This window comes from Selaginella moellendorffii, unplaced genomic scaffold (assembly GCF_000143415.4).
Source record: "Selaginella moellendorffii unplaced genomic scaffold, v1.0 SELMOscaffold_89, whole genome shotgun sequence".
NCBI classification, from domain to species: domain Eukaryota; kingdom Viridiplantae; phylum Streptophyta; class Lycopodiopsida; order Selaginellales; family Selaginellaceae; genus Selaginella; species Selaginella moellendorffii.
The window spans coordinates 758235-770490 of record NW_003314350.1 but is presented as its reverse complement, the minus strand read 5'-3'; the positions used below and the strand labels follow the sequence as shown (position 1 = coordinate 770490).

The following is a 12256-nucleotide window of genomic DNA, read 5'->3' as shown; positions in this document are numbered from 1 at the left end:
GCCCCAAGCTCATCTAAACAACTGGGTAAGAATATACCTAATTTAAAAAAGGCAAGAGCCTCACTGAATACATTTTATTGTGTGATGTTTAAATATCATCTCCAAAGAAAATGTAACTCACCTATGCAAGATTTCAAAAGGATTACAGCTTTGTCCACTATGACAAAGGAGACAAATCTTGTTCTTGAGTTTGGAGAAGTTACAATCTCTTAATAAAAAGAAGCTTAGCTCAATAGATTGATCTAAGGTTCTTTTCATAGCTTCTTCTCTTTTTTCCATGCCAATTTCATTATACATGAGAATTATGGACTAGTGCTAAATGTGACAAAACTCTGTGCTTGTAGAAAAGTCTTTTTTTGATGCTTCAGTTCTTTGGTTTTAACTATGGAAGGTGGATAGTCTGTTTAGCTCTTCCTTTGTTTAGAGGCCTTTCTCACACCTTTATGAATGGCCTTAACCACACTGAAGTGATGGCTTCAAGAAGAAAGTTTACTTAACTCTTGGGAGATTCTAGGTATATGGCATTGAAGGGACTTCTAAACAGAGGTCATGAATAAGGCTTGATCACTATAAGATATTTTTTATTTTTCTTTTTCAAATTCCAAGCACAAAAAAATTGATGCCTTTCTTGAAATTAAAGGTGATACAGTATGCCTGTCAATATGGTTTTCATTCCATGCATGGTTTTTTTTTTATTCTTTTACAGTATAGTAGAACTGAATATAGCAAGCAATATACATAACATATGGTTCTGTGAATCAATATAGTTTCTACTAGATAACATATAATTTTCTCAAAAATTAATTTAAAACTATGTTTTTAATGTAAAACTTAATGTTAATGTTTTTTCTGTATATAACTTATGTTCTAAACTAGAACATACTATGGTTTTTAATATAGATATACTCTCAAGCACTATTATAGAACTAGAACATAATCTAGTTTTTATATATATAACATTATGATGTTTTATATGTAATAAAAAATTGGAACACAATATGGCTTATAATATAGACATCAAAAAGTATTTTAAAAATAGAACATAATCTAGTTTTTCATATAAATTCTTGAACAGCAGACCAGCCAGCATGGTGTGGAGTGTGTTTTTTTCCTTCCAAAACTCATTTTCAACGATACACAGTTACATATTCTCTGTGACAATATTATTTTGCCAAAAGCATCGGTTGTGCCATTTTGCAAACAAACAATATCTCTAACCAAAACTTATGATGTGAAGAATCATGTTGCAACACTGGATGATCCCTTGGTGACATCTTCTCTAGTCTCACCATACATGCTTGTCAGGCAACAACTAAATGGTCACTTTATTGGCATGCAAAATGTCATGCCTGTTGGTAGCAAGTTCCTTGGCATTTTTAAAAAGGTGACAACCAAATCAACCTGATAATCAGCCCAATTCATAATCTCTTCTTAAGAAAAATGCTGCATATGATCCCATTGCTCATCGTGTTGGTGCAACACTCCAGAAACTTAATGGGAGCTAGATGACTTGAACAAAAACTAAAGAGAAATAATAATCAAAATAAATAATCTAATGAAGAGCTTTCTTTTGTATGGGGAAATCAGTGAAGATGCCATCAACGCTAATCTTGTCTAGCCAAAAATCAAACTCTTAATAATGGAAGTCCTTGTGCAAGAAATGATACTCATTCTGGAATGTCCAAGGATGAACTTGCAAGCCTCTTGTGTGTGCCTTGTCAACCAGATCGCTCAGCACTAACAGGCTGCTCTCACTTGAGATTTGGCTTGTACTCATCACAGGCACGATACTATCTTTATATGGTGCAATTACAAACTTACTGATGTAGTCGAGGTATTCGTATGAAGTGAGCTCCTCTAGAGTCTAGAAAATACAGTCCGAAGTTTAGCCCAAGTCTAGTCCACTTCATCACTAATTTATACCTGGTGCGAGTCCTTCGTTAGTTTTGAAGCTTCATCCATGAGAAGGGATTTGGGACTGTCTGTGAGATTAGCCATGTAAATTAGTGACAAAGGAGCAAACCAGTGAATAATAATCAGCTTGGTCAGCCATTCATCCGATAGATACGATTCTTTGTATCCGAATTTGTGAAGAGTCCATCTGCCAATACATATAAGCTTACATGTTGGTTGACATGCACTGGACATTTGATTTCAGGATAGATGCCAGCAGCCTGCGGGGCATTTAGTGCAATGGATTTCTTCAAATTTGATTATCTGAAAGCATTCATGTTATATCATGACTGTAATCCTGGTTGCGGAATGAAAACCTCTGCTTGAATCGAACTGTTTTAAGCTCCTTCAATGTAAAGTCAACTGTCCCAAGAAAAATAAAACAAAAACACCCAAAGTCGGAAGTGTTGACTCACTGACAAAGTGTCCAGTTATGATTTTGCCTTCAACTTCATGGCTTTCCTGTCTGCAAACTCGATATGATCTGTAGTGTTATCATGGAAACATTTCAAGACGCCATCTTTTGTAGCCAATATATCTGTTTCTTACCTTCCTCAATTTCTCTGCAAACAAATACAAATGTTTTGATTTTTATTTTATTTTCAGCCACAGATTGTTCAGAGAACTCATCAGGGCACCCGCGATGAATAAGATTCAAAGCCAGGCCGAAAGGTTTCTTATGCAAAGCCCTTGAACTCAATGCCACATTGATAAAAAAAGTACCAACTTCATATTGGAAAGAAAAGAAAAAAGCTCGCTATAAGGGTTTAATCAATTAATATATAACATATATACAGAGTTTAAGGTATTAGAACTATAAAAGCTTCCTTTTTCGAGGAATACTGGTATAGTTCGATGAGCTTCGTAGCATCAAACTATCGTCTCTTGGAGTTTGCTTCAAGCTCGTTGCTGTGGATGGACTCTCCGGAGCAATGGGACTCTCGGGAACGATCTCTCGTTGCTTGAGTTTGGGGGAGATACTTTGTTGAGAGGGAGATGCCGCCATTCTAATGGAGGATTGATCATCATCCTCTTCGTCACCATTGTCTTCTCTGTCGGTAGCCTCTTCTTCTTCGTCATCGTCTCCGCTGCTTGATCGTCTAGACGGTGTAGGAACGGCCAATTGGAGCTCGCGAAGCTTGGCTTTCTTTGAATTGAGCAAGGCCACAAACTGGAGAGATGTGCTCGTCAATCACACAAGCCAAAGTTTACAGGCGATCTTACTTTGCGAATAAGCTCCTCCTCGGATTGGTTCTTTTCTTGAACGAGTCTCTTGTTTTGCTCCAGATATTTATCAACCTCGGCTTTCATGCTGTTAAATAGTCTCGTCTTGTTCTTGAGCTCCTCCTGCACAGAAAGGCTCTCAATCTAGAACTCGAAAGAGTCACGTACTCTTATCTTCGTGTCTGCCTCTAGAACAAAGTCTAGAATCTGGCAATTTATCGCTTTGGAATCCGCTGATTTTATCAGCTTCCAGCGCGATTCCAACGTGGTTCCAGCTCTCTGGATCGTCCAAGACAACTATACAAGATCAAACGACAGAGCCTTCGAGATCAAACAAGAAGAAAGGCAGGAAGAAAGAAAGAAAAACAATCGGTTCTTACTTTTGCTTCATTACTTGAGGGAGTCTCAAGCTTATACACGGACGAAGCTTGGTGCTCGCTCAATCGGCTCCTCACGTCTCGGAGATAATCGGCCACGGATTGATCCCACTGGCTAGCCCGGTCCTCGATCATGTCGCGGGATGCTACACAGAGCTCCAGAGCCGGAATGAGGGCCAAAGCCAAGATCTCACTTACGCGAACAGCTCCATGCCTGGAATCCATCCGAAACATCCAGCGTGAAGGCGCCCGGCGTCCATTGCACCCTCGCGTACACCGATCGATCGTCCTGGAGACGCAACCTCGCGCAAGTTACTTCTCCCTCCATCCAAACAAGCAAGCCCTAAACCTCACGAATATACCTTTAGGGTAATAATATTCCTCCAATTTAAAAAAACGAAACTACATTGAAATTTTTGCGTTCTTTTAGATTCAAAAATGTTATGGATTTACTCCTTTCCATCGGCCTTCCTGAGAGAACCAAGCTGGACTGGAGCTTGAGTTCCCACAACCTTGGAGGAGCTGTAACCCGCAAGTAAGTCTTGAGATCCCTCGCCAATTTCCTTGTCAAGCTGCTCCTTAATCCACAAGTAAGTGATCCGCAGCCCATCTTTCAATCGCATCGAGGGAGCCCATCCGAGCTTCTCCTTGATCAAACTGTTATCCGAGTTTCTCCCGCGAACTCCCTCCGGCCCAGGTATATGGCGGATCGGGATTTGCTTCTTCTCAAATCCGAGTATGATCTCTGCCATCTCGTTCATGCTCACCATCTCGTCGCTTCCAATGTTGAGCGGCTCCCGGAAATCGGACTTTGTGAGTCGCAAGACGCCCTCCACGCACTCGTCGATGAAGGTGAAGGATCGCGTCTGCATTCCATCGCCCCACATCTCAAACGAATCGGTGGAAGTCAGAGCCTTTCGACAAAACGCAGCCGGAGCCTTCTCTCGTCCACCTGGTTTTGAAACAATCTCAGTTACTCCCACTCAGGCTAAAGAAGCAAGAAGAAGATCTCAATCTATGAACTCACCTTTCCAGGTTCCAAAGGGTCCATAGATGTTGTGGAATCGTCCAATGCGGCACTCGATCCCAAAATCCTTGGTGTAGTGCTTGCACAGCTCTTCAGTGCATAGCTTCTCCAGTCCATAGGCATCTTGGGGCTGCAAAGTGCAAATTTTTTCAGATTCCCCGCAAAAGAAAAGAAGCTTTTTTGTTTTTTTCTTTTTCATACCTCTGCCGGCCATGCATCTGACTCCTTCAAACTCACGTTAGTCTCCAGCTGCTTAAACTCGGGGTAAATGCATGCACTGGACGCATAAAAAAATCTGGAAGCCAAGAGAGAGAGTGAGCTCCAAATCCTTGGGAAGAACAACTTAGAAACATCACAGGCTACCTTTTGACTCCATTGATCCGGGAGGCCTCGAGCATGTTGAAACTGATCATGGTGTTGTTGAAGAGAATCACAGAGTGATTGGACTGGATGAATCCCATTCCGCCCATGTCCGCCGCGAGGTTGAAGACGTGATCCACGCCCCTTGTCACCGCCAAGCAATTCTCCATGACGCGCAGATCCACGAGATGGAATTCGTGGCAAAACATGTCCTCGCTCATGTGCTCGTTCTTCTTCCAGTCGGACGCGATCACGTAGTGTCCCTCCGCCTTGAGCCGCCGCGCTATGTGCGAGGCGATGAATCCTCCAGCGCCGGAGATGGAAATCCGGAGCTTGGCTTGGGGCCAATACGCCTCGCGCTCTAGCTCGGCTCCTACGGTGTAAGCTCCAAAGCACTCCATTACACACAATGCTTTTTCTATCCTTTCGCTCTTCATACCCCTACTTATGCTACTGAGGCGATGGGCAAAGCTCAAGATAAATATCGATGTGATAAGGATCAGCATCATCAAGATGTATCCATCTTGGTCCCGCCGGGCGCCAAGATGTCGCGGCACCAGGGCCGCGTCGTCAATCAGCTCTTCCCGGTCGTCAATCTCCGCCTCGCGGTGAAGCGCTGCCCCGATGGAGCCCTGCCGGTGGAGGAAGGGTTCGTGGTCCAGCAGGGCACCAGGGCGGAGTCCTACTACATCACTCGTTCCAGGAATCAGGCCAACCTTTCCTATTATATAATGCCAAAAGGAAAAATAGGAAAACCTTTCTTACCTTTTTCAACGAAAAAGGTAAACCTGAAAGATTTTTCCACGATTTTATTTTATTTTTGTCTAGGAAAAAAAATACACCTTTAGGTGATGAGTTAATTCAAGTTACCAACGAATCTACTTTTGTTACGAGCTTTCTTGGGTCATTTCTTTTACACGCTGATGAGTTAGCCTCCTGTTCATCTCGAAAACCAGTCTCATGCCGCCCACCTGTGAAAAACCAAAGGTAAAAACATTCCACGCAGATGGTAAATTTTAGGACCTCGATTAGGCAGCTAGAGCTCAGGATCGCGCGTTGGCCAGTGAAAACTAGAACATCGTTCACGTACAACACCTTCTTTCCCAGGTTTTTCAGATGGAACATCCCATCTTCGTTTAGCTTGATGCTTGCCTGAAACAAAAAACCATGGTGAGAGCTGCGACAGAAACTTGGAAACTACAAACCTGCTTTCTGGAAACTCTGTTTGCCGGGCCCTCCTGTGCGAGATCGACATCAACGACGTTTCCTTGCGTCCGTCTACCGATCGAAACCTTGGATGCAAAGTGTGAGCCAAGCGTGAAGCTGAAAAGCAGCCATTCTCGCAAACCTCGTTGGCCACCATGAGATACTTCAAGTGGTATCCGTAGAGCATGGCAATGGCGCCTTTACGAGTGAGGTACCGTTGCATCACGGCGTTTACACTCTGCTCCAACCTTAGAATGGTCATTTGATGTTGTCCATAGAAACGCTTCGATTCTATGTAATACACACACAAGCCATGTAAGTACTTGCAGATAAAGTTTTACCTGCCCTTGCGGAGAGTTCATTGTCACCTGGATCCAAGTCCATGTCTAGTATCTGTAGAACAGATAACGAAGAATGTGTGAGTGTTCTAATGCAAGTTAGAAATTACCATGGTCTCAACATCCGAGAAACGAGCGATTTCATTGTCGCTTTCGACTTCCGGAGGGAGTTCTTGAACGCCCGTCGTGACTTCCAGTTCGTTGTCTGTGCAAGTCCCCGCCTTTGGAGCCGAGTAATCGACTTCTAGCCCGCCTGTCGTCTCGGTTCCGGGCTCTATCTTCACGTTTGCTGGGAAAACAACAAGGCAGAGAATCGAAACAAAACAACACAAAACCAAAAAAGGATTTCAATAACCCACACAGATTGTTTACCTGAGGCAAAACTTGTGTAGCTGCCGCCTTCGATGATCGGCTTTTCACTGGTTTCAGCCGTCTCGTCGTCTGCTCTGTCGAGACAGTCCGAAGACCTCATATCACTTGTGCAGCCTCTGCCGTCCTCCGGTGAGCTAGGCACGCGCTCGGAAGAAGGGGAGGACATAGCTCCAAAGGCCGATATCTCTGTCTCTTGTGTGTTGAAGGAGCAGACGAACTTCTCCTGGACGACTGAATCTGTGCGTGATTTCTTCGGCTTCCGGAAATAGTCGTCTTCCTCTTCGTCTGACGAAAGTATGACGTATGGCTCGGGATTGCCATTGACGTCCAAGTTGGAAGACGAAGGCATGCGTTCACCCGAAATGGTTGCATGAAGCTCTTTCTTGGCATCTCCAGTCACGTCATTTTCGGCAGCTCCATTTGGTTCGTCAAGCTTCGTTTGAGATGATTTTTCCGGGGCTGCCACCATCACGGGGCTGAGTGAACTCTCAAGCGAGACTTCGTCCTTGGCATCCTGCTGCGTTTCCAGTTCAGATTCACCAGGGAAAGCTCCAATGACAGCTCCAATCCCTCCGGTAGCAAGAAGATCGACCATCTGAGAGAAAGCGTGATCGTCCGGATCAACTAGCATGTCCAAGTCGTTCTCTCCAAGGTTGATCTGGCTTCCACCGTCGGCGACGCCATCAAGCACGCCTTTGTCATCTGCCAAGCCTCTCTTTCTCTTGTAGAAAGTATCACGGACGCTCTTCTGCCGCCGCTTGTGCACGAAGTCCTGGAGCTTTTGCTTGTTGGGAAACATGAGCCGCATGGACTCCAAGAACGACGCTTCTGCCTCTACCATCCGGATGGCCGCCTTGGACGAGATCTCCGGATCGTAAAGAAGAGCTCTCCATCGCTCCCGGAGCTCTCGAACTGTGTAACGACGTGAGAATCGCATGGCACCTCTGGCAAGAGCTTCCATGGCCGCGCCTGCCTACATGGAAAGAAACCCAACGTAAAGACATGTTTGTTTCATGCTGAAACCGCGAGCAACTCACTTTACCTCCATTGCGTTTCTAAGAAGAAGATCATCTTCCACGGTCCAGAGGCTAAAATCTGGCGGAGGGCCACTCTCCGCGACTACACCACCAGTGAGAACATGAGGAGCAGCAACCTTGGCAGCTTTCTTCGCAGCTACGAAGATTCAAAGAACAAAAAAAAAAAGCTTGAGACAATTAGCTAAGCGTCGACAAGAAAGAAGAACAATGCCAATGGTCGATCCACAAAGAAACTCGGACAGCCCAAAGAAAAGAAAAGTCTAGAGAATGTAAGAACTTAAAGCGAAAAAGAAACAAGAAGATATGACACAGTGTATGAACTTTCGAGAACAAGGCACCAAGAAAAAATAACTTCTATCACAGTACCTTCGCCAGAATGGGACTGATCTTCCTCGTTGGATTTGTATGGATCATCGGCGCCCTGGAGAGCGATTGGAGTGAGCTACATTAGCTAGAGACGGAGAGAACGAACCTGTAATCTCAAAATATCATCCAAGGAGGAGAAAGGGGCCTCTCGATCTATGTCGGGATACATATCGGGCAGCGGCACAAGCTTCATCCCTTCCCGAATCTCCTCCATGTCGACTTCGTCGTCCATGTCGCTCAGGAATCCATCGCCGAGATCCTCCCTGTGAAACAAGAGCCGATCGTCCATCCTGCTGCGCGATTCCGGAGCCCTGGCGATGGAGAAATCGCTGCTAGCGATCGATTCGCGGCCTTCGCGCGGAAAAACCCTAGCTAATCAAAGCGGTATATCAAAACTTTTGTTATATTGTCTGTGTGTTTGTGGTAGAACAAAGCTTTGGATCGTCCTTTTCTATGGAACTTTAGACACTTTCATCTCTCGCGAAGAGCTTCTGCAACCAAGGAAAACGAGAAAAACTCGATCAGGAGCACCGAGAACTGCGAGGAGAAAAAGGGGAGGAGCGAGGAGAGATTTAAATGCTAGTGCCTGGATGCAAGCGGAGCTGCTGCTCGAATCGCTGGAGCTGGAGAACAAATCCGGGATTGGGCGACGCTTCCGGACGCTTGCTCTTGACGAGCTCCAGCGCTCGCGAGAGGTTCCATCTGTGAGATTTCATGAGGTAAGCCACGATCACTGTGACACTGCAAGATCGATCGACAAAAGGGTAAGTTTCCTGGACTGAAAAAAACGAAAGTTACAAACCTTCTAGATCTTCCGGCAAAACAATGTACTAAAACTGCTCCACCGGAAGCTTTCGCTTCGTCTATAAACGCGAAGCAATCGTCAAAATGGCTTGCTAAGTTGGAGTCGGCACTGTCCAGTACTGGAAAAACAAGGAACACGAGCAAAACGTAAGAAAACCAAAGCAAGATCATAAGAAAACCAATATAAAGAACATAGAACACAGAGAACCATGGGATAACCACGAGGAATCTAGAGATATGACAGGAACTTGCATTCTTAGCAAGAAGAAAGAACATCATCGAGCAAGAGATAGACGAGAACTCGCGGTCTTAGCAAGAACAAAGAACAAGTCTAGAACAAAGCAAACTATGAGAAGAACTTTTACTTCATACCTTCTACACGCTTATACTTGAAATCCCGGGTGAAAGGCATCTCGAGAGCGTTGGCAATGGTTAGAATGTGAGTGATTTGCACATTCTGGAGTGCTGCTTTGTGGAACGCTGCGCCGATCGATCCGAGATAGAGCCCCTAAGAGAAGAAATCCGTGAGAGGAAGCGCCAGAGACAATGTACCTGCTCGATCTCGCAGGGGAGATTGTCATTGCGAAGATACTTTGCTAGAAGGTAGGCGCGAAGGAATTTGGCTACTCTCGGCTGATCCAGGTGATTCATCGTCGACAAAATAGAAAACCCTAACCTGGAAAATCTTCTCTTTTTCTTCGCAATATTTAGGGTTCTTGAGAAGAGTAAAGCGAAATTTAGGGCTCTTGATCGCTATGGCGCTTGCCATGGCCCCGAGGATGCGATGCCTCTACATTTTCAACAGGAATGGCATGTGCTTGCACTACCACGTCTGGCTGCGATCGCTGATGACGCTGAGTCCCCAGCAGGATCAAAAGCTCATGTTTGGAATGCTCTTCTCGCTCAATTCCTTCACGGCCAAGATCGATCCAGTGAGGTGAGGGGGATTCTCGCTAGATCTGGTGAAAATTTGGTGATTTTCAGCTCCGGGAAGGAGAACAATCCGCCGTGCTCCTTCTATAGCTTCCGGACGAACACTTACAAGCTACATTTCATGGAGACGGCGTCTGGGATCAAGGTAATGCGCGCTTGTAGCTCCAGGCTTAGTTTGTCTTCTTCTCGCAGATCATTCTCTTGACAGATCCCAGGATTGGAGATCTCCGCGAGGCTTTGATGCACATCTATAGCAACATCTACGTCGAGTACGTCGTGAAGAATCCTCTCTACTCTCCCGGCCAGCCTTTCAGGTCGATCCAAATCTCTTCTCCCTCGCTCTTGTGGTCGTCTCAATCGTTCTTCCAGATGCGAATTGTTTAACATGGCATTGGATCACTACGTCAAGACCTTGCAATAGTGCCACGTCAGGACCACGCAGAATACCACCTGGCAGGTACTGTGCCACGTGGAACGTTTTTTATATTTGTAATTTAAAAGTCTTAAAACACGTAATTTCTTTTAGGGTTTATGGTGTGGCGCCAATGTGGAGTGGTATTCGAGAGCGCGAGCTCGGGGCACCGCCATGGCGCTACGCTGCTTCTGTTCGCCGGATGAGATCTCGCGCATTGGAGCTGTGCAAGACCAAGGATGTGATTTCGTCTGGCAGAGGCGCTGTGAACAGCTTGCAGGTATTTGGATCGGTTCTTTCATTTTCAGTTTGAAAATTATTGTGTAAATCTTGTGCTAGATTGATCCCGTGGAAGCTAGATATATGCTTGCTGGCAATGGAAATGGATCGATCAGTGTCTATGACATATCACAGCCAACGACGGTGGAGCCTTACTCTCAAAAGCACGAAGCCCTCTTTTCTATTGACAAAGCCCATAGGTACTCCGTTTCATCAGTTCGATGGTATCCAGTGGACACTGGAATTTTTATCTCTGGCTCGTTCGACAAGCATATAAATGTTTGGGATGCAAACACTCTCGAGGTTGGAGACCTTTTCTTTGTTGGTTTCTGATTCACTGAATCGTTCTTTTGTAGGTGCTGATGCAATTCAAAATGCCAGGGAAGGTTTTCGGTGTAAGCATGTCACCCGTTTCTACGACTCACATGCTTATAGCTACAGGCACGGAGGACTATCGCATAAGGCTTTGCGATATATCTTCTGGTGCTTTCACCCACACCCTTAGCGCTCACCGAGGTATTCGAGATTGTGTTTGTCCCTGCAAAACCTTTCCTGTACTTGCAGATGCTGTTTGGGCGGTGAAATGGTCTGCATCTTCCGAATGGATTTTAATTTCCGGAGGTTGTGACGGTGCGATCCGGTTGTGGGACATAAGACGTGCGGGTTGCTTCTATGTTCTTGACCAGCATCGTTCTTCTGCTTCTCAGGAAGGTAATAGTTTCCCTCTCGTTCTCTTTTGTTTTGTCTATTTTTTTGAAGCCACTGAAATCAGTAGAGCAGCGAAAACTTCCAAGGATGCCACTCCTGGACGAGTTCATCCAGGCTTGACTTCGGCTCTGGACCGTTCCACGGCGCACTATGGCACAGTGACATCGCTCCAGACAAGCCGCGACGGACACTACCTTCTTAGTGCGGGTACGGCTTCGTTTGTTTTGTTTCTTTACTTTTAAGAACACAATGCGCCAGGCAGTGATTCCAGAGTCAAGCTATGGGACATAGAAAGGGGCTGCAATACTCTTGTGAATTACGAGGCAACAAACATAAACGGAAATCTGACGTGCGAACTTGAGGTCTCTGGAGACAAGCCACTGGTGTTCGTTCCATGTCTAACCTCGATACAGGTACGACGTATCCTATCCTATTCGGAATAATTCTCTATTTTCACTTGAAAGGTGTACGATATGTTGAGCGGTCGCTTGCTTTCCACCTTAAAAGGACACTATGAACTTGTAAACTGCTGTGCTTATCACAGTCAATCACAGGTATTATATCGTCTCTCTGTTTCCTCGAGAAGCTATGCTTTTTTTTCTCCCAGGAACTCTACAGTGGAAGCAATGATCGTAGAATACTCGTCTGGTCTCCAAAGCAGTCGGTTTCCGAGGTGAGCGCAGCATCTTTGTGGTGAAAAACAGGAGATATGGATGCGATTTTTTCTTTCAGGACGAAGCTCTTGGAACTATTGCGGCTCAAGTGCAAGCCGACGAGGACAATTGGAGCGATTGACTAAAACTATATTTTTTGTAACATTAACTAACGGTTGAATTCAACTCTTATTTGGCCTCTCGTTT

At 45.1% G+C, this 12256-nt stretch overlaps 6 protein-coding genes across 9 annotated transcripts; 2 read left to right on the top strand and 4 right to left on the bottom strand.

The window, feature by feature from the left end:
- Positions 1-2707: 2707 nt before the first annotated feature.
- LOC112341772 (DNA repair protein XRCC4-like) lies at positions 2708-3892 on the bottom strand. Its single transcript, XM_024662445.1, has 5 exons — positions 3753-3892; positions 3558-3700; positions 3346-3474; positions 3178-3300; positions 2708-3124 (listed from the first exon to the last, which is right to left on the bottom strand). Exons 1-5 carry the CDS (start codon positions 3880-3882, stop codon positions 2768-2770), a joined length of 882 nt encoding a protein of 293 aa, XP_024518213.1. The 5' UTR covers positions 3883-3892; the 3' UTR covers positions 2708-2767.
- A 65-nt stretch (positions 3893-3957) lies between these two features.
- LOC9638574 (GDP-mannose 3,5-epimerase 2) lies at positions 3958-5369 on the bottom strand. Its single transcript, XM_002988511.2, has 4 exons — positions 4945-5369; positions 4783-4876; positions 4582-4711; positions 3958-4506 (listed from the first exon to the last, which is right to left on the bottom strand). The coding sequence occupies exons 1-4, from the start codon at positions 5340-5342 to the stop codon at positions 4004-4006; spliced, it is 1125 nt and encodes a 374-aa protein (XP_002988557.1). The 5' UTR covers positions 5343-5369; the 3' UTR covers positions 3958-4003.
- A 357-nt stretch (positions 5370-5726) lies between these two features.
- Positions 5727-8608, bottom strand: LOC112341773. 4 transcript variants are annotated; one of them, XM_024662450.1, is made up of 10 exons: positions 8367-8608; positions 8261-8315; positions 7900-8030; positions 6858-7830; positions 6596-6774; positions 6489-6540; positions 6290-6438; positions 6147-6233; positions 5965-6093; positions 5727-5912 (listed from the first exon to the last, which is right to left on the bottom strand). In XM_024662450.1, the coding sequence occupies exons 1-10, from the start codon at positions 8547-8549 to the stop codon at positions 5829-5831; spliced, it is 2022 nt and encodes a 673-aa protein (XP_024518218.1). In that variant the 5' UTR covers positions 8550-8608; the 3' UTR covers positions 5727-5828. The 4 variants fall into 4 exon arrangements, with proteins under 4 accessions (XP_024518218.1, XP_024518220.1, XP_024518221.1 ...); XM_024662452.1 differs by lacking the exons at positions 8261-8315; positions 8367-8608 and having other exon boundaries at positions 7895-7983; XM_024662453.1 differs by lacking the exons at positions 8261-8315; positions 8367-8608 and having other exon boundaries at positions 6858-7826; positions 7900-7983.
- Positions 8609-8647: 39 nt separating this feature from the next.
- Positions 8648-9734, bottom strand: LOC9638896 (dual specificity protein phosphatase 1). The gene is made up of 4 exons (XM_002988510.2): positions 9617-9734; positions 9437-9572; positions 9063-9183; positions 8648-9001 (listed from the first exon to the last, which is right to left on the bottom strand). Exons 1-4 carry the CDS (start codon positions 9713-9715, stop codon positions 8833-8835), a joined length of 525 nt encoding a protein of 174 aa, XP_002988556.1. The 5' UTR covers positions 9716-9734; the 3' UTR covers positions 8648-8832.
- Positions 9735-9766: 32 nt separating this feature from the next.
- Positions 9767-10520, top strand: LOC9638895 (trafficking protein particle complex subunit 1). The gene is made up of 4 exons (XM_002988599.2): positions 9767-10001; positions 10049-10142; positions 10190-10311; positions 10367-10520. Exons 1-4 carry the CDS (start codon positions 9820-9822, stop codon positions 10416-10418), a joined length of 450 nt encoding a protein of 149 aa, XP_002988645.2. The 5' UTR covers positions 9767-9819; the 3' UTR covers positions 10419-10520.
- A 7-nt stretch (positions 10521-10527) lies between these two features.
- Positions 10528-12248, top strand: LOC9638894 (DNA excision repair protein ERCC-8). The gene is made up of 8 exons (XM_002988598.2): positions 10528-10689; positions 10749-10991; positions 11045-11204; positions 11253-11603; positions 11655-11809; positions 11861-11950; positions 12004-12069; positions 12129-12248. Exons 1-8 carry the CDS (start codon positions 10543-10545, stop codon positions 12189-12191), a joined length of 1275 nt encoding a protein of 424 aa, XP_002988644.2. The 5' UTR covers positions 10528-10542; the 3' UTR covers positions 12192-12248.
- Positions 12249-12256: the final 8 nt, after the last annotated feature.

Bases quoted from the DNA above. Each gene is read 5' to 3' on its own strand.
- LOC112341772 (XM_024662445.1), bottom strand. From the start codon at position 3,882: ATGGAGGGAGAAGTAACTTGCGCGAGGTTGCGTCTCCAGGACGATCGA. The intron at 3,475-3,557 runs GTAAGAACCGAT...GATCTTGTATAG, and splicing joins CCTCAAGTAATGAAGCAAAA to TTGTCTTGGACGATCCAGAG. The intron at 3,125-3,177 runs GTAAGATCGCCT...ACATCTCTCCAG, and splicing joins AGGAGGAGCTTATTCGCAAA to TTTGTGGCCTTGCTCAATTC.
- LOC9638574 (XM_002988511.2), bottom strand. From the start codon at position 5,342: ATGGAGTGCTTTGGAGCTTACACCGTAGGAGCCGAGCTAGAGCGCGAG. The intron at 4,712-4,782 runs GTATGAAAAAGA...TGCACTTTGCAG, and splicing joins CAGATGCATGGCCGGCAGAG to CCCCAAGATGCCTATGGACT. The intron at 4,507-4,581 runs GTGAGTTCATAG...TTTCAAAACCAG, and splicing joins ACCCTTTGGAACCTGGAAAG to GTGGACGAGAGAAGGCTCCG.
- LOC112341773 (XM_024662450.1), bottom strand. From the start codon at position 8,549: ATGGACGATCGGCTCTTGTTTCACAGGGAGGATCTCGGCGATGGATTC. The intron at 6,775-6,857 runs GTAAACAATCTG...TTGTTTTCCCAG, and splicing joins CTACACAAGTTTTGCCTCAG to CAAACGTGAAGATAGAGCCC. The intron at 6,234-6,289 runs GTTTGCGAGAAT...TTTGCATCCAAG, and splicing joins ATCTCATGGTGGCCAACGAG to GTTTCGATCGGTAGACGGAC.
- LOC9638896 (XM_002988510.2), bottom strand. From the start codon at position 9,715: ATGAATCACCTGGATCAGCCGAGAGTAGCCAAATTCCTTCGCGCCTAC. The intron at 9,573-9,616 runs GTACATTGTCTC...TTCTTCTCTTAG, and splicing joins TCCCCTGCGAGATCGAGCAG to GGGCTCTATCTCGGATCGAT. The intron at 9,002-9,062 runs GTTTGTAACTTT...TCGATCTTGCAG, and splicing joins TTTGCCGGAAGATCTAGAAG to TGTCACAGTGATCGTGGCTT.
- LOC9638895 (XM_002988599.2), top strand. From the start codon at position 9,820: ATGGCGCTTGCCATGGCCCCGAGGATGCGATGCCTCTACATTTTCAAC. The intron at 10,143-10,189 runs GTAATGCGCGCT...TTCTTCTCGCAG, and splicing joins AGACGGCGTCTGGGATCAAG to ATCATTCTCTTGACAGATCC. The intron at 10,312-10,366 runs GTCGATCCAAAT...TCGTTCTTCCAG, and splicing joins TCTCCCGGCCAGCCTTTCAG to ATGCGAATTGTTTAACATGG.
- LOC9638894 (XM_002988598.2), top strand. From the start codon at position 10,543: ATGTGGAGTGGTATTCGAGAGCGCGAGCTCGGGGCACCGCCATGGCGC. The intron at 11,205-11,252 runs GTATTCGAGATT...CTGTACTTGCAG, and splicing joins CACCCTTAGCGCTCACCGAG to ATGCTGTTTGGGCGGTGAAA. The intron at 12,070-12,128 runs GTGAGCGCAGCA...TTTTTCTTTCAG, and splicing joins CAAAGCAGTCGGTTTCCGAG to GACGAAGCTCTTGGAACTAT.